General features: G+C 48.1%; 1 protein-coding gene across 1 annotated transcript; it reads left to right on the top strand.

Moving 5' to 3' along the window:
• Positions 1-830: 830 nt before the first annotated feature.
• On the top strand, positions 831-19,048 carry CCT7 (chaperonin containing TCP1 subunit 7). The gene is made up of 12 exons (XM_088133225.1): positions 831-957; positions 2,764-2,917; positions 8,433-8,539; positions 9,005-9,130; positions 10,637-10,689; positions 11,154-11,325; positions 12,518-12,682; positions 13,040-13,228; positions 13,487-13,584; positions 14,165-14,297; positions 16,782-16,988; positions 18,393-19,048. The coding sequence occupies exons 1-12, from the start codon at positions 952-954 to the stop codon at positions 18,615-18,617; spliced, it is 1,635 nt and encodes a 544-aa protein (XP_087989351.1). The 5' UTR covers positions 831-951; the 3' UTR covers positions 18,618-19,048.
• Positions 19,049-19,223: the final 175 nt, after the last annotated feature.

Genomic DNA, 19,223 nt, shown 5'->3' with positions numbered 1-19,223 from the left:
TGGCTTCTAGTAGACCGGGACGCCAATCTGGGAGTCAGCTGCTGCGCCCAACCGGCTGGGGCCCGAGAACCCCCCGTGACCCCCAAGAACCTGCGGAATCATAAGGGTTCGAAGCTGTTTGCAAAAACATAAAGCCAGGCCCCGCTTCTCGCCCCAGTCGAAGCGAATATGCGGAGCTCAGGGAAGAGAAGAAGAGTGGAAGAGGATGCATGTCGCTCTAGGGTGTTTTTTCATGAGAAGTATTTAGGTTCATATCTAACGGGGTTAACAGTGTTATTTTGATATGGTTCAATAAATAAATGTTCACGAATGCAACCGTTTTAATTTTTAATACGGTAAATATTGACAGATATAAGATATAAATATAAGGAAAAACTGTTTTGGGGTCCTCCATAGTTTTTAAAAGTGGGAGGGGGCCCTGACAGCAAAAAGTTTTAAAAATACTGCTCTAAACCGGTGTTTCGCAACCTCGGCAACTTTGAGAGGTCTGGACTTCGACTCCCAGAATTCCCCAGCCAGCATGGGTGGCTGGCTGGGGAATTCTGGGAGTTGAAGTCCACACATCTGAAAGTTCCTCAGATTGAGAAACACCACCCTCGAGAATAATGGATTAATACGGAAGAACTCTTTTGCTGACAACAGGGCAACGCAGCTGCCACCCCGGCCAAAATTCGCATTATTTTGAATCATAATCAGATGTCTACATTCTGATTCTCTCATTGTAAAAAGCGGCTCCCTAGCGTGGGACGAAAAAAAAAAGTTTTAAAATAAACCCCCAAGTGACCCGTGGAAGGAGGAGTCTTTTTCTTTTCTCTATGAGGCTCACGCCGCACAGTACTTCCTTTCAAGGCTCCGCCCTTTCCCCCGGCCCCGCCCACTAGGCGCCGGGAAGTTTCTAGGCTTGCGCGGTGCATTGTGGGGAGGGACCGTTTGCCCAGGGACGCCGCCAAGATGATGGTGAGTGAGGGGGAAGCGGTGGGAGAGCCGCGTTTATCCGCCGCCATCCGCCGCGGGGCAGGCGCCATTCTCCTCGCGGATGGCCTTTTCATCCTTGGCGGAGGCTCCTCGGCGAATTGGAGTCGATATTGGCTAAGGCCGGGGTGGGTCGCCGGGAGGGTGGGGGGGGGCGACGCGGAAGCCCCGCCTGCTGCTGCGCCCCTGCCAGGGACAGGCCTTCCCGAGGGAAGCTGGAAGCCGGCGGGCTGCACGCGGTCAGGGCCGGAGTCCCGCAAACTATAACTCCCAGCAAGCTGTTGGGGAGCCGGCGCCTTTAACGGAGCGGCTGCTTTGCCGCGGGGCATTCTGGGAGGTGTAGTCAGAGAAATCAGGGCAGGACAGCCCCCCACGAGACACTCCCGCGGGGGTCAGGGGGTGAAGTCGTGTGAAGCATCTGCCCCGCGATGCACGGGCTGGATTTGCAGAAGAGGCAGAGCCCCCCCGCTGTCCAAGCTTGGCTAGTTTTAACCTTACTTCGTTTTGGGGCGGATAAGCGAGGGGTTTATGTCTCTTTCAGGGTATCATGCAAATCCAGAAAATGAATGGCTCCCTTAAATAGACACACTTATTCTGGAGCAGGCACAGATTGGTTTTTATTTTTTCACGCAGAGGCAGCGCTGTGCAAGCATCTATCATGTTCCGTTCATGTTTCATGCCTTCTGAGCTGTTTAGCCTCACAGACAATGGAAAGATGCAACCCTCTTCCCCCCCCCCCATTTATTCATTTTAAATGATTTAAGAACAAACGGCTACATAAAAGAAGAAAGTGAGAAAGGACGTGGTGGATGGGAAAAAAATCAGTAAATAAACTGTTTATTCGATTTGTACACTGCCCCACTCCCAGCGTCTCTGGTCAGTTCACATGAAAACATAAATTAAAAACAATACAAGAGGAAGCATGAGAAACACAGCCGCTCCTTGAAAGGGGCTACCCCCTTCCTGGCCAAGAACCAGGCTTTTGCGGTCCTCCGAAATGTCAATTAGGATGGGAGCCACCCAGATCTTGGGGTGGGGGGACCTCTTTCCAGAGGGCAGGCACCACAACAGAGATGGGTGGCATCGTTTAATTCAGTGTTGTCCAAGGTTCTCAGCCAATAGTACATTCACAGCCCAAACCAACATATTTCTAATGTCACCAGAAATATTCCTTATACAATTATCTGGTAATTACAATAAACAACCAAAGGAATATCTTGTACTGTATTGTACAGGCTGTAAGGCAGTGTTGTCCAAACTTGGCCACTTTAAGATGAGTGGACTTCAACTCCCAGAATTCCCCAGCCAGCAGGGCTGGCTGGGGAATTCTGGGAGTTGAAGTCCACTCATCTTAAAGTGGCCAAGTTTGGACAACACTGGTTTAATTGAAGGAACCCAGCGCGTGCCAACCCTGCTGGATCGAATCGCCCGTGCAGAAACTGTTCATAGTCATAACATTTAACGTTCATTGTTTCAGTGATTAAATAATTAATGGAATATATCAAGCTAGCCTCATTGTATCATCTTGAAAAATAATTACAAAGCGCTGCAAAACTCGAAACGTTCATATTTACGTCACCGCTATTTTAGAAAGATGCATTCCTTAAAGGTTTTGCTGTGGTTTTTGCTATCCATTGTAATGCTTCTCTGCTTCAGCTTTCTGCCTTTACCATACCAGAAATAACTGGTTAGTAATCTTTTTCTGTTCGTGCAATGAAATTCCACTGTTGCTAAATTGCAGCTTTTGGCCTTGGCGATAACCTGACTTTTGACCCCTTGTTTTATCTGCAGCCCACACCTGTTATCCTGCTGAAAGAAGGCACAGATACTTCTCAGGGGATCCCACAGCTTATTAGTAACATAAGCGCTTGCCAAGTAATTGCCGAAGCGGTTCGTACTACGCTTGGCCCCCGGGGCATGGACAAACTCATCGTGGACGACAGAGGTGAGGCTGGTGCTGGCAGATAGCCCACGATTGCCAGGAGCTGCTTTTATATCATTCTCTTGCCATGGTAGGGTGCCTTCATGTTCCCTGCCTTAATTAGGCAGTGACCCAGGTCACGTCTCGATTGCGGGGTGAGCCTTCCCCTCCGGATTGTGGAGGCAGAAGAGCAGGCGTCTGAATCCAGGATCACAGGATTCAGGCAAGGAGGGGCTCACAGTCCGACTAGATTGTTGTTTACAGAGGTGTACTATGTGAGATGGCAGCGTGGCAGCCTTCGTCTGAAATGGAATACCGAACTAAAGCGATGAAAAGAGGGAGCTTCTAGAGTAAACAGTAAGAAAAGCAACAGCAAGTGATTTATTGATTAGATTTTTAAATCGCTGCCATCTTAGGGCTCCTGGCAGTTTGCCAAAATAAAAACACCCACAATACTAGATAGATAGATAGATAGATAGATAGATAGATAGATAGATGCAGTAGTGAACCCTTAAAACACATTTATGATTAAATTAAAACAGTATTCCAATAGCATGTAACCCTTTGATAGTTTGGTCTTAATTGAAAGCCTTCTGGAAGAACTCCATTTTGGCCAGCTTTGAGAAAACCAGAAAGGATGGGACAAGTGGAGCCTTTTGTGAAGGCTGTTCCACAAGGGAGGGGCTGTAGCAAAGATTCTGGTAGCCCACCTGCTGCGCATTAGCCCAGGGATCCCCAGATTTTTGGCATTGGTCGGCACATTCAGAAAGCTGAGGGCGTACTGTGGGCACTCTACCATTTTTGTTGCTAACTTATCAGAAGCAAACAGGTAAAGGTTACGTATATATTTGTAGGATTTATATCTTGCCCCACGCTCCCTTTGGCCTCCCAGAATGCTCTATAGCACCTTTATTTTGTCTTTTTTTTTTTCTACACACACAGGCATACAGGTAGTCCTCACTTAACCACAATTGGGACCAGAATTTAGGTCCCTAAGAGATGCAGTTGTGAATTGAATCACCTGGTTGTTAAGGGAATCACGTGGTTCCCCATTGATTTTGCTTGCCAGAAGCCGGCTGGGAAAGCCGCAAATGGTGATCTCGTGATCCCAGGACACTGCAATTGTAAGCGCAAGCTGGTTGCCAAGTGCCCAGATTGTGATCGCAGGGGCGCTGTGACGGTCGTAACTTCAGGCGCAGGTCATAAGTCACTTTTTAGCGCAGTTGTAACTTTGGACCACCTGTATTTTCAAATAAAAGGGCCTCCACCCCCTATTTTTGTTTCCCATACTGTGTGTGTCAGTACACTGCATGGGCTTTCTGGTTGATGGGATGTGAGGGCCCACAGTTATTCCACCAATTCTTAGGCAATGCTAATGGATGGGTGAGAATGAGACAAGAAGGAACAAAAGAATGGTTGGGCCATTTGGAGACCCAAGAGTGAATGAAAATTGTGTGGGTCTGCTTAGAGAAAAGTCTGCTTGTTTTAAACAGCTGGTTTAAACAGAAGTCTTTGCATGCATACCTGGAAAAGAATCAGTGTAAAAGCACAATTGAGTTATGTACTATGAATGTTTGAAGGAAGTAGTGAAGGATACAGGGGAGAAAGGACCATTGTTTGGTAGTGCCGAGAGTAGATATTGTTAGAAGAATGGACTTGGGGAAAAAGAAATGAAAGAATTGCAAATGAGAGTAGAATCAGTGCAAGAAGAGAAAGTACAAGTCCTGAATGAAAAAATACTAAAAAATAGATTACTAATCTCCCAAAAGCAGCACATGGAAGGAAAGAGAATGTGGAAGTTGCTTGGAACACAGCAAAATGAATTCCGTTTGAATGCCACGGAAGCTTGTGGAGCTGTGCTAACGGGAAGTAAGAAGAAGAATGCTAAACCAGGAGTCAGCAGGGAGAATGCAATGCAAAACAAAAGGGATGATTTGAGTGAAACTGAGGTGAGGGAAGGCAGGAAGGAGCATTTTAGATGTTGATGGGGAACAGCAGGGACAATCTGAAGAGCCGAAGAGCTATAAGAATTAGCATTCAGAGAAGCCATGAAGTCATCTGGAGAAGCCATAAGCTCCGAAGGGCCCCCAGATTCCAGACCCACTCAGTCGTGGGGGTGCTTGGCCGTCCAGAGGTAATTCTGCTGTTGACAGAGGATCTTGGTGTGCCAACAGCGGTTCTGTCTTTCTTGAATTCAGATTCAGTCTCTTCTCTCCCATTGAAACCCTTACAGCAGTGTTGTCCAAACTTGGCCACTTTAAGATGAGTGGACTTCAATGCTGGCTGGGGAATTCTGGGAGTTGAAGTCCACTCATCTTAAAGTGGCCAAGTTTGGACAACACTGCCTTACAGCCTGTATAATACAGTACAAGATATTCCTTTGGTTGTTTATTGTAATTACCAGATAATTGTATAAGGAATATTTCTGGTGACATTAGAGATATGTTGGTTTGGGCTGTGAATGTACTATTGGCTGAGAACCTCGATGATTTGCAATGAATGTTAAAAGGGTACGTGCGAAATATGGTTTTGAAAATTAACATATTGAAGACTGAGATAGTGGTCTTTGCATGTTATATATAAATGGCAAAAAATGAGCAGATAGATGAACTGTATCTTGGTACAACGTTTACTAAATATTAGGAAATAGAATTTTAAGATTTGGTATAAAGGTAGTGGGTAATACACAGTGTTAAAAAAGCAAAAACAGCTTTAAATGTCTCCTTCTGCCTCCTTTGTTATATGGAAGCTAGAGATAGATAAAAGTAAGCTGACTGCGGTGGGAATGAGTACTGTACTTAAGTATGTGTGGTTAAAAAGAGGGGGGTCCAGAATGAATGGGCACTGAAGGCGTGTGGACTGAACAGAAAATTGAATGGCCAATATGAAAGAAGAACCTTGAGGTGGTGTATTGTGTAGCGAAAGTGAAGAGGATCAAATTACAGACCAGGTCTATAACGGAAGAAAAAGTGGTTTGAGGCAAAGGGGAAGAGTCGGAAGGTTGTGATTCAACACAGTTGATGAACTCCTTCAAAGAGAGTTGAGATGTTTAAAGAATGAAAGAATTAGATGATGTGGTGGAAGCAGGGACGGTTTGTGAAGATCGAAAAGCGCAAAGGAATAAAGTGAGTAGCGTTAACTAGTTTTCGCCGTGTTTTCTTTTTTGTGCCTTTAATTTCCTTGGCTTGCTAACTCCTTTCCTGCGCGATGCACAATGTTACTGACCCCAAAGGGCATAGCATATCAGCACGTGGGAACACAGCAGAATCTGGTGGGGCTTGGTCTCTGGGAGCGTCCGCAAGTACAGTGGTGCCTGCAGGCACTGCTCTGGGCCTCTCGGCCTTGGTGGACCTTTTCCTAGGGTCCCCGCACTGCTTCGGTCAGGAAATTTACCTGGGGCTTGCCAAGGAGAGTAACTTTACACGGATGGAAAGAAGCTTTTTCTCCTGATGTTAAGGGATAGATTAAAGATAGGGATTTGTTATCCATTTTTGAAATGTCTTTTAAATTGTGAAAATGAAAGGATGGAACAATACTGATTTGTTTATCAAATTTGTGTAGCCGCCCATCTCACAGAAAAGTGACTCTGGGCGGCATACAACACTTAATTAAAAAAACCAATAAACATATTAAAAAACTTTCATTGTGAAAAACTATGAAAAACACAAGAACAGGAGAGGATGATGTTAGCCACAGTAAGGGAGCCATTGCACGATCTCCCTGGTCCCCTGGGACCCCCAGGCCTGAAGGCACAGCCAGGAATGTTGAAAGGGATAGAGCTGACCTCACTTCTGGGGGGAGAAGGTTCCACAAGGCGGGCGCCACGGCAGAGAAGTCCCGCCTCCTGGGACCCACCAAGTGTGGTTCCCTGACAGACAGGACCTGCAGCACGCCTTCTCTGCCAGATCTGGTGGGATGAGCAGGTATAATGGAGGGGAGAGGGGGTCCCTCGGATAACCTGGCCCCAGGCCATGGAGCCCTTCACCAGCACCTTGAATTGGACCCAGAAGCAAACCGGCAATTGATGCAGCTTGCGGAGCAGAGGTGTAACGTAGGCCACGTGGTCTGCGTTTGGTGATAAGTTTAAGGACTGAATTAATCTTATGTTGATACTACCACGGATCTTATTTGTCTTTTTCTTAGTTTGTTTTTTCCCCTCTAGGTTTAGTTAATCACTGTAGTTATTGTAGGGGTTTTTTAAAACTCTATAATCACTGATGTGTTATTTTGTTTGTTATACTTCACTAATTGCTTTGGGGAGAGCCAGTTTGATGTTAAGGCGCCAGACTAGAAACCGGGAAACCCTGAGTTCTAGTTCCACCTTAGGCACAAAGCCAGCTGGGTGACCTTGGGCCAGTCCCTCTCTCTCAACCCCAGGAAGGAGGCAAGGGCACATCACTTCTGAACGCTTGCCAAGAAAACTGCAGGGACTGGTCCAGGCAATCGCCAGGAGTCAAGACTGACTGGAAGGCACAAAAAAAAAAAGCTGAGGGGGAGCCTTCAGTCAGGAGCTGTGTTGGGAGTGCCAAAGAAAAAAATAAGTAGTCCTCCAGTCCTGATTCCTTTTCATCAGGCACAAGCATGTTGCCATTCATCCATCAGCACTTGGCATTCAGAGATGTGCCTCAGCCAGAAATGGGAAGAAAAGTGGTGAATTCCCTCCAGTGCTAGGTGTCAGTAGTGCTCAGCCAGGTTTATAGTTGTGCCTGAAATGCAGACCGTGTTGGATTCCATCTCCAGGACAATGGGTCGCCTTTGGGATGTTCTGCTGTGCCATTCCAGATGAGCCACAGTGCAAGAGAACCCCAACTCTGAATGTTTTTGTTGTCACAGATTTGGGACCAGATGAGGCAAACAGGGCAAGGGTAGTGTGCATTGTCCCCTGTCTCCTCCACAGCTCACAGTGGAGCCTGTCTCATGGCCTGCCTACCCTTCTGTCTTCCTGAAGCCCCTCCCTCCCTCAGCTGTCAGCAAGGCACACTGCAGCTTATCCTACCTGCCTGCCCCTTACTTTCCCAGCACTCAGCTGATATCTAACCTGCATCCCCCTTCCTAGCACCTCTTTGGCCTCCTCTGCCTCCCCCAGACATCCTCAGCTTTTTTCCTTTCCCTCTGGTTATCATTCTGTGCATGGGCCGGAACACCTGAAGCAGATTTATTTCGGGTTTGAGCTCAGGCCATGCAAAACCACCTGTTTCATTTACAGAACAATTCATGCCCCAAATGTTTTGCACATCCCTAGAGAGCTTCTAAAGCTCAATAAGAGATCTCTGTGGGGCTGTGCATGCTGAGCCATGAGTACAATTTTTGGTCTCCAGCAAGCCAACATTTGTGGATCAGTGATTGGGGACAGGCAGAGGGAGAGGACTGTTACCTTCAAGCATTGCCTGTCAGCTTGGTGAAGGCATCTAGCTGCTGTTGTTGGACTAGATGGGTCTCATCTGACAGGCTCCTTTTTTGCTGTTTGGACTTTTGCTCAAATGTCCAGATATATCAAATATTTTTTGTATATGAACCTAGAAGCTGTCAATCTTTGCAGGCAAAGCAACTATTTCTAATGACGGTGCCACCATACTGAAGCTTCTCGATGTGGTCCACCCTGCTGCAAAGACCCTCGTAGACATTGCCAAGTCCCAGGATGCAGAGGTAGGCCTGGGAAGGGTGAAGGAAGGTGAGGGGGGTGTTCTGATCTTGTAGAGGCCATTCCAGGGGCTTCCCTGAAGGCCTCTGCAAAGTGAAAGAGGTGCTATACGGAGAGACAGTGGAGACGCTCAAATTCATTATCTCTTCAGATGGCAGAAGTGGAGTAATACTGTTTGGTAGCACTAGAGTGGAACTGAGGAATTGATGCTTCACTTGACCCCTGGATAGGACTCCTGGGTACTAAGAACCCTGGTCTTGAGGGAGGGAGTATCTGCCCCAGAGGGGATTCTCAGGTCCTTCTGGTGAAGTTCTGAATCCAAAGGTCTGCTCCTGTAGGGGAGGATTTGGGAATATGTGATGAATTTTGGTGTGGTCTTGGGTGGGTGCATCTGAAAGGAAGAAATAAGGAGGTGTAGGCACTTACATACTTAGCTTCTTTTCTCTTAGTCAAAAGTCCTTTCTTTTCAGGTTGGTGATGGTACCACTTCAGTTACTCTCCTGGCTGCTGAATTCCTAAAGCAAGTCAAGCCGTACGTGGAAGAAGGCCTGCACCCCCAGATCATCATCCGTGCCTTCCGCACAGCAACGCAGCTGGTGAGCTGAAGCTGTGATCCAATTTGCCTCCTTTCCAACTAGAAAACAGTTTGAACTAAGGAACGAAAGAATAAGGAGATTTAGGTAGTCTGGGAAAGTAGAAATGGGATCACTTTGAAATGCAACTGGCTGACTGATCTGTGGAGTCCCGGTAGCTCCTAGATATTTTGCACCAGTACTGTCTACACAGGCCTTGGAGAAGAGTAAATACCTTTCAGGCCACTGTTGTTCCACTTCTGCCCTGGCGCTACATGCTCAGTGAGCAGCAGGTACACTTTTGCATCTGAGAGGACCTGAGAATGAGAAGTCTACAAAAACATTAGCGTTTCATAAAATGGAGAGAAAGTTTTCAGTTGGTATGGAAGAGTACAATCTTTGGGCCCACTATATCCTCCTCAGATGAGCATTCTGTGGGCCAGCCTTCCCTGACTTGGGTGGCCATCAGACAGGTAGATCTTAACTTCCAGAATGCCCAGTGCCCGAGTTAGAGAGCATTGCTATGGTCTCTCTCTTCATGGTATATGTGCTGTTTACAGAGGTGGGAGGTAGTGCCCCTCTTGACGGTGGGGGCAGAAGTCATTGGTGCATTTGAAAATAAGCATAGCTCCTTGGCCAGGAGGATGTGTAATTCCTCCAGCATGGGGGTAGTCTAGTTATTTCGAGAGCAGTGTTTCTCAACCCTGGCCACTTTAAGATGGGTGGACTTCAACTCCCAGAATTCCCCAGCCAGCATGGCTGGTTGGGGAATTCTGGGAGTTGAAGTCCACCCATCTTAAAGTGGCCAAGGTTGAGAAACACTGCTCTGGAGAGACTTACCAGAACTCTTGCAGCAGATTCAGCGCTAACTGAAATTTCCAAAACATTTTCAAAGGCAGCCTCTCATAGCACGTTGCTGCAATTTAGCTTGAAATTTACCAGAGCATGGGTCTTGGTGCCCACGCATGCCCCTATTTGTGAAGCCTTGCAGGTGATCAACCAGCCGAGGGTGACCAAAAACGCACCTGGCTACCGAGCCCACTTGGAATTCCTGTGGCGGTGCTGGAAGGGAGAGTCAGGTGCATGTCTTTCCACCCGGAGGAGTTTTGTCTCCTTGAAATAGCAAGTTGAACACAGAATTCCCCCCCACCCCCGGGAATCACCAGCCCACAATCCTTCTGTCTTTTACTGGATTTAGTTTGAATTCCTCCACACTTCACCTGATCATTGCCGGCGGAGTGGGAGCTCCTCAGCCTCATCTTGGTTAGACCAAATTCAAGCAGCCTTACCTTCACGCAAGCCCTTTTGGGGACCCCAGCAGATTCTTCCCAGGCTCCAAGAATAAAGTATACACAAAGAAGTTCTTGACAGTCAAACTTAGAAATGTTGGCAGGTGGTGTTGACTCTTTGGATCGCAGTGTTGAGGAAGTGCTGCAGGAAGTGGTTCCCTCTGGGCTGGAAGGCTAGTCTGTGGACTCGACAGGGACAGAAGGCAGGGTGTTAATTCCGACTCTTGGTCTCCTTTGGCAGGCCGTAAATAAGATCAAGAAGATTGCTGTTACGATCAAGAAGACAGATCAAGAGTAAGTTCCTCAGTCTCCTTTGTGATCCCGCTTGTGGGTGTGCGCACACATCCATACATTCCTCCCTGTTACCCTCTCTTCTCCCCTTGTTGCTGCTACTAACAGATTTGAAATGTGCCATAGTAAAAAAAAAATACTCCGTTTCCTTTGCAGACTTCAGAGAGATTGCTCAGACCAAGGTTTCTCGACCTTGGGAACTTGAAGATGGGTGGACTTCAACTCCCAGAATTCCCCAGCCAGCACGAGTTGAAGTCCACCCATCTTCAAGTTCCCAAGGTCGAGAAACCCTGACTTAGACAGTTTCAAAATACAGCATTTCCAAGTATTGGGGGAGGAAGTTGGATTTCCAAACTGGTAAGCTTTTAGCATGCGTCTCCTGGCATTAGAGCTGCTTTAGCCCCAAGGTGCCCTAAAATCTTTCAGCAGAGGTCCAAACTGTCTACCTTTCCTTGCTTCCCCTGTAGTGAGCTGAGAGGCCTGCTGGAGAAATGTGCCAGCACCGCTTTGAGTTCCAAGCTGATTTCCCAGCAAAAGGGTTTCTTTGCCAAGATGGTGGTGGATGCGGTCATGATGCTGGATGAGCTGCTGCAGGTCAAAATGATTGGCATCAAGAAGGTGCAAGGAGGCGCTCTGGAGGTACGCTTCTTGGGGGGGATTTCCACCAGCATTTGCTTATGCATTTAATAAATTTATGTAGCCGCCTATCTCACACGCGTGACTCCAGGCAGCTAACAGTGAAAACGGAACAAATAAAAAACAGCCAAAATTAGGAACAATATAAATAACATAAAATAGAAGCCAAGGACACTCATGTCATCTCCTATTCGGTATAATCACAATCCAGAAACGGGCTCACCTGTACTGTTTATTTCTTTTGAGGTTTTGGTCAGCCCCCCAACTGTAGCAAGCACATGTTTTGCTGCTGGTGGTCAGCTGTGTGCACTGTCTCCAAAAGCCAAGTTTCCTGAATTACTCTAGCACAGTGTTGTCCAAACTTGGCCACTTTAAGATGAGTGGACTTCAACTCCCAGAATTCCCCAGCCAGCCATGCTGGCTGGGGAATTCTGGGAGTTGAAGTTCACTCATCTTAAAGTGGCCGAGTTTGGACAACACTGCTCTAGCACCTTTGAATGTAAAGGAACCCACCCTGGCTCTTTCACACTCTAGGTTCCACTGTGGCAATACAAACGCTTCTGTATTTCTATTCTTATTATTCTATTCCACTACTTCTTGCTAATAGAATGACTTGTATCAGTCATAGCGGTACGTGAAAAACATCAGATTGTCACACCAAGAGTAATAATCTGTCATTTAAATCGAATTAAGTGACCCTCTCAGTTGCTAGTTCATTCATTAAATAGAAAACGAATATGTCCTTGGCCACGGAAAGTATGGCCCATGGCAGTGGCTTCCCATTTTTTCTCAGTGGCCATCTTAGCTCATTGGGGGAAACCAGCATGGCCATTTCCTGCTGCAGGTGGTCATGGGGGGTCAGCCATATGCAGAAGGTCACTGGGAGGGAAAGGGGTGGAAGTTGGGGGTCGCACAGGAAATGTTTACCTTCTCCTCTGAGAACCTCCTTGCTTCTCTGGGCCAAAAAGGTTATCTGTCCATGATATATTTCAGAAGTGGGAAATCTGTAATCTGATGGGCCCCTGCACCTTTTTTGCAGCTCCAGCGGAGGGGGCTGGAGCATTCAGATCCTTTTTATGTTTATTTTGGGTAGGCTTTAAAGGGTTAACTGGGCATATTATGAATTGCAGAGATTAGCCAAATGTTTCTGGAGGCTCTGCCAAACTCCACCATAAGCAGTTTCGTCTTTCTTCAGGATTCCCAGCTGGTGGCTGGAGTTGCCTTCAAGAAAACCTTTTCCTACGCTGGGTTTGAGATGCAGCCCAAGAAGTACGAGTCACCCAAGATTGCCCTGCTCAACATTGAGTTGGAGCTCAAAGCGGAGAAGGACAACGCTGAAGTCCGAGTCCACAATGTGGAGGCAAGACCTCGTCTCTCACTAGGAGGGTTTGGAGAGCGGAAGCTGCAGAGATGTGACTGGGAAGTGGGACAGGGGTTCGATGAAGGGTATTACCTGAGGGTCCTGGAGGATTTGTGCCGATAGAAGTCTCGGCTGGACACGGCTGCTTTATCCGTCCCTTAACTCCCATCACTTACACATTCCTTCTGAGAAATGGAACATTTGCCCAGCGGCAGAAGGCCGCAAGGCCACACTGCCTCGTTCTTGGACTTCCCAATTGGAGCACTTACAGAAAGCGGGGGGTATTCTAGGAAAATGACAGCCTCCTATTGTGGTCGTTATGATTTAAACCCAAGCCTTTTGGATCTGCTTTTGCAGGATTATCAGGCCATTGTGGATGCCGAATGGAACATCTTGTATGAGAAGCTGGACAAGCTCCACAAGTCCGGGGCCAAAGTCATCCTCTCCAAACTGCCCATTGGAGACGTGGCTACTCAGTACTTTGCAGACAGGGACATGTTTTGTGCTGGCCGAGTCCCCGAAGAAGACCTCAAGAGAACCATGATGGTAAGGCCCTGTTACCCCTTGATGCACTGGGTTTCAACAAGCAGTAGAGTGGAAGCTGCAGGAAATCACTGACGCAGAATTGGAGTGAGGGGGCGGGCAGGCTCAGTTGATGTGCAGTGTAATTATATTATGCGGAACAAGGTGCTTTAATATATACAGATGTTATGCTAGAAAAATGGGCAAATCTGGCTGGGGCAGGGTCCTGAAACGTTTGGTGCTGTGTAAACATTGCATTGAAAGGGCTGTCTTGCATTGCAGGCCTGCGGGGGATCCATTCAGACCAGCGCCAATGCCCTGACAGATGACGTGCTTGGGCGCTGCGCACTCTTTGAGGAGGCCCAGATTGGGGGAGAGAGGTAAAGGGCAGTTGGCTGGGATGCTTGAGGGGCAGGGAAATCTTCGGACGAGCCCCACTTGTTCCAGGTGGTCAGCGAATCACTGCGTTTCATTCTGCAGCATTTGAGAAGATAACGGGGATTATACTGGCAGCCGGGCTTCTGAGCCTTGTCAGTGCTTCTAAATTATGGCCGAGCAGCCTGTAGTCCCCTGGAAGCAGACACTGCCCGTGTCACGGGAGTGTACCTCATCTGGAGCGTTCCAGTTGCCTCTCCCTGACCTCAGATTGTAGGCTACAGTGATGCCATGACCAGTCTTGGGTGCCTAGAAATAATGGGTCTGATGTGTTCAGGAATACCTCCTTTAAATTATTTGCACTGTCGTCAGAAATTTGCTGTCACCTGGAAATGTTGGGAAATTATACTACTGAACCTCCCTGACGGTTGTACGTGAAAATGGACAGAGCCTTGATTGCCCTGTTTTGGCCACCATCTTGACTTTTCTGACCATACCCTGCGGACACCCCGCCTCCCTGCTTTGTCTCTTCGAAGCCTCCATCCTCCATTCATTAAGGAAAATCTTTCTCTCTCCTTTGGGCAGGTATAACTTCTTCACAGGCTGCCCCAAGGCCAAAACGTGCACAATCATCCTACGAGGGGGGGCCGAGCAGTTCATGGAAGAGACGGAGCGCTCCCTCCATGACGCCATTATGATCGTTCGAAGAGCAATCAAGGTATGCGTCCTGTGGCTTTCTGCAAGCGGGCTGGCGGTGGGGGATCTTGTCTGACTTGCCACTCCAAATTCCAGCCCCCCAAGGAAATATTTGCCCATTAGGAGTGCAGCGGCTTTCTCTTGGTTCCAGCGGGAGAGGGCTTCAGCCACCACACTAGAGAACCCAAAGGGTCCTAAGGCTGTATATTCATTTGTTTACTCGGAAGAACCTCTCTTAGAATTCTGTACATGATTGATGGGTGGGAAATGGGTTGATGTGTTTAGAATTAATAATCGAGTTCTGGGATTCTCACTGGATTATAAATAGCAGTGGGTTGTGACATATTCTGTCGTCCACTGCTCCACGTTGGCCTTGTCTGCTCTCCTGCGTCTAAACCAGTGTTTCTCCACCTCAAGAACCTGAAGATGTGTGGACTTCAACTCCCAGAATTCCCCAGGCAGCAACCCTAACCCTCTTTAGAGCTTTTCAATAGCAAGGTTGCTCAAGGGAATGAACCTCCGATCTTAACACTGAAAAGTAATCCCCTGAGACCCCAGGCACAAGCCCCCTTTAATGGGGAAGGAAAACGAGCAAGCACAACACCTCCAATTTTGCCCCCTATTATCTCTTCAGTCACTCTTTGGGAAGATACAGCACACTGTTCAGGTTGTACAGTGCAACCTTTGTTAACAAACTCCTGCCTTTCTCCAGAGTGGCGTTAAAGCAGTGTTTCTCAACCTTGGCAACTTTAAGATGTGTGGACTTCAATTCCCAGAGTTCCCCAGCCAGAATTCTGGGAATTGAAGTCCACACATCTTAAAGTTGCCGAGGTTGAGAAACACTGTTCTAAACTACTTTCCTACAATCTGGAGGAAACATTTAACTCTGTTTATTTATAATTCACATTGCTAGGGATGCCCAACTCCTTAGTGACTCTGGACATTGTACAGAATTAAAAACAAAGGTATAAAACCGATAACAACCAATAAGGAAGATAGTCATCCCAGAAGAACAAACATCCACTGAGAACTTGTAAGACCTCTCTAGCCCAAAATCTGGGGAAACAGACAGCTCTGTTTGAATCTCTGGAGGGATGCTGTTCTGGGGGCAGCTGCCAACAGCAGAGAAGCCTCCCCCATTCCCGCCAGCCAGGTCCCATCAAATGATGTTGCCTGAAGCAATGGGGGGGACTCAGAGCACAGGAACAACCAGAGAAAGGCACTCCCTCAACTAACTAGGTCCTGGGCCACATTACACAAGTAAGAAACTGGGTGGGGGGCTGGAGAGACCTTTGGAATTTTGCCCTTACCATGGATGCTGTCACAAAATTTCCATCACTGAGAAGGGCCTCTGTGTCTGGAATGGTGGGCAAAACCAAAGATCGGTGTTTGTTGTGGGCAGGTGGGCCCCTCTCCAAAGCTCAAGCGTGTAGCCACTCTCCCTTTTAATTGTTGATTTTTTAATGAACTCATTGAATGATTTCCCCTGGGGAATGGGTTATAAGTTCTCTGAGGGAAATCTTGGAGAGTACTTTTTCTTCAGTTGGCTTACCTTGGCTTGAAAAGGAGGTTACCCAAGTTTGCAGGGAGCTTTCTTCCTGCTCTTAAACTCCACTCTGCATGAGACCGTTGGGTGCTCTGCATGACTAGCAGGAGGAGCAGCAATGGAGCTGCAGCGGGGGTATTTTAGAGGAGAGTGGAGGCTGGCATGGACCAAACTGAGCGCTGCTACTCGGAAATTCAGGCTAATTCGGATGATGGCTCTGAAGAGCACAGCAGGGCTGCAGGAGTGGGGCTGCCTGCTGACTCATAGCAGGACCCCCAGAGTGACACTGTTTCTGCTAGCTGAAGGGGAGAAGGAATTGAAGATGCAAGCGCTCTCTGTGGGAGGAGGCCCTTGTGCAGTTTTCTCACCAACGAGACGCTTGAAAGCAGATCTTTATTTGGTGCCAGGTTGCACATGAAGCAGCTGAGTGTGTTTTGACCCCAAAGGTCAACGTGGAGGTCTTCTAAAGGCTGTCTTCTGCACAAGTCCTGTGCATCCTGCCCAGGCTGATGGGTTGGACTTCAGCTCCCTAGAAATTACAGAAATTGAACACCCGCCAATCGTAGGGCCCCATTGGGAAAAGCTGGGCCAGAACGTAGAGCCTGTCTCTCTCTGGTCTCGGCTGAAAAAATGCGCCAGCTGTGGGGTGCTTAAGAAGCCTGCAGCATCGACCGGTCCTGACGCTCTCTTTGCTAGGATTCCCAGTTTCTTTCAGCGGCTTAGGCAACAGCTGCCCCTGTTCTCTTCGCCAGCAAGTTGGTGGAGGGTGTTTGCTTGTGGGGCCTCACCAGATGGGCAGTCGTTTGGGTTAGATCTATGATACACAATCATACGGTCTTTGGTGTCAATATCGCAAATTTAAGCCTGCTGCAAAAATAGTCTTGGAGGAAGTGAGCTTTAAAATAGTCTTGGAGGAAGTGAACTATTTCTGCTGATGGGATGTGGATTTTTCCTCCCCAGCATGACTGTGTGGTCGCCGGCGGTGGAGCGATAGAAATGGAAATCTCCAAATACCTCCGAGACTATTCCAGAACCATTCCGGGCAAGCAGCAGCTGCTGATAGGGGCTTATGCCAAAGCCCTGGAGATTATTCCACGCCAGCTCTGTGACAACGCCGGCTTCGATGCCACCAACGTCCTCAACCAGCTCCGAGCCAAGCACGCGCAGGTGAGCTTCCTGGGGAGATTGGACGTGAGCGTTTAACTCTGCATTCCATAGATTTTGCAGAATAGCCTTTCTGCTTCTCTAAGTTTCGAGCCCTGGGCCTTTACATCTCCACGGTTCCCCTGGCGATCTTCACGGTTGCCTGCCTTTTTTCCAGAATTAAATCTGCTTTTCTGGGGCTGAGGAGAAATTGCTCGAGCTGTGAATGAGCGGGGCGTGGCTGTAGCCACTGTGTTCCTGCCTCAAGCAGCGAGGCCTGCCTGCTTTTCCCAGTCTGGCGCTCTCTTCAGGGGCTGGGCTGGGTAGAATCTTAGTTGTAGCCTAGCAACAAGCGAGTAAAGGTTGCAGTATGAGCAACAGGCATGAATTTAAGGAACCAAATACTAAGAGGCTCAAAAATGAAAATGTGGAGATGCTCTATCCAGAAGAATTATTTATTCAAGTGCTTCTGGCTGTCTTCTGGGGCCAAGCCTGCCTTAGGTAGTTTTGCATCATTCAAATGAAAAATTGAAGCACTTAAACTTAACACTCATTGCAGCATAACAAAACACAAACATGAAAGATGGGGCTTGAATCAGTGACATAAAAACTGCAGTAATTTTTTTCCACCAAGCATATCAGTAAAACAACTAAAGCTTCAGTGTCAGTTGCCTGCCTGATTTGGGGTGGCATAGAGTTGGTGCATTGCTGCTGAAGGAGAGCCCGATCTGTGCTAAAAACTGGGGGTGGGGTGGGGTGGGGTGGGGGAGGAAGGTCGCTTTTCCACTACAAGGGTTTAATTCCTCAGCTTGTAAGTTGCTGTGATTTCTCTTGTGCAGATCCACATTTCCTGTATATTATAGTCTGCTGTTAATCATGAATGGGAAGAACAGGAAAACGACCCCTGCAGCTTGTTTAACTTTTCTGTCCATTTTCAAAGCCTTTCAGCATGATGTGCTGGCAGCAGCTTGTCCAAAGATCGGTCGGACCAATCCATGGAAGTCCTGGGGATCAGTGGCTACGAGCCTTAACGGCAGCGGGGCTGCCTCTGAAGGCCATTGCTGGGAGACTAATGAGTGGCCTTCCTTGGCCACCGTTAAGACAGATTGTTGGACTAGATGGGCCAGGGGTCCTGGCCCAGGAGGGCACTGCTTATCTGAGTTGTTTCTAACAATTCCCAGGCATGTCCACCTTTTGTGGTTCTCCTGGGCTACTACATGTTCCTCAAGACCAGCCAGTCATGGTGTCCTAAATCCTGTCTCTACCGAAAGCCCTTTCCTGTATATTCTGCTTAGATCTCAGGGGAGCCATTGGCTTGCGTACATTTGAGGCAGGGAGAAGCCAAAGCAGGCTGGAAGGGCGGGCTCTGATGATGGAGGTAGCTGGTAGCTTCTGCTGTGAGACGCGTATGTTCTGTCTGCCCTTCAGGGGGGGACCTGGTACGGCGTGGACGTGAACAACGAAGATATCGCAGACAACTTTGCAGCCTGTGTGTGGGAACCGGCCATTGTGCGCATCAACGCCCTGACGGCCGCATCCGAGGCAGCCTGCCTCATCGTGTCTGTGGATGAAACCATCAAGAACCCCCGGTCCACAGTAGACGCCCCTCCTCCGGGCCGCGGCCGAGGGAGAGGGCGGCCACACAACCACTGAGAGCCGGGTTTGGTCATTCGTGGGAGAGTCAGGGGCATCCTCCCTTAGGGAATATGACATCGAGGCATCACCCCCTCACCCTTTTTCATCTGGTTTTCCCATGTGGGTCAGCAAAGCCGCCTTTGATATTCGCCAGACCTCTGCCCCGTTGAGAGGAACGGCGTTGTGAGTGCAAGCAAGCAGCCCATGTCAAATTAAGTTCCTCTCATTTTTGTAATTTGGACTTGGACCCTTGAACTTCCGGAGAGAAAGCTTTGAATGCTGGTATCCAGGCCTCATCCTTCCTCTCCTGGTTTCTAAGCCTCCCCCAATCTCTGCACTCTTGACATAGTGTGTGAATATTATGGTGGCTCATTCTAGGTTGTATTTATTGGTTTTTCTGTGGAGGCTTAAACTCCAGCACGACCACAATAAACAGTTCCCCTCTCGTGGGTCTTAGTATTTGTCCCGGTGCTTCTCACTCAAATGGATTTGGCTTAGGGTACTTGAGTTATTTTATTAAAAATAAATGGTAGGAGACAAAACAGCGTTTCGAAGAGCAGCTGTGGCTGCTTGTTTCTGAGATTTCTGACATGCTAATTGTTGTCAAACGATCATAGTCTTACA

The sequence above is a fragment of the Python bivittatus genome, unplaced genomic scaffold (assembly GCF_059951505.1).
Source record: "Python bivittatus isolate LINGU-HERP-01145 unplaced genomic scaffold, Pbiv_v1 ctg000070_np1212, whole genome shotgun sequence".
In the NCBI taxonomy this organism is placed as follows: Eukaryota; Metazoa; Chordata; class Lepidosauria; order Squamata; family Pythonidae; genus Python; species Python bivittatus.
Note: the sequence above shows the minus strand (reverse complement) of the source record. Positions and strands in the feature narration are given on the sequence as shown.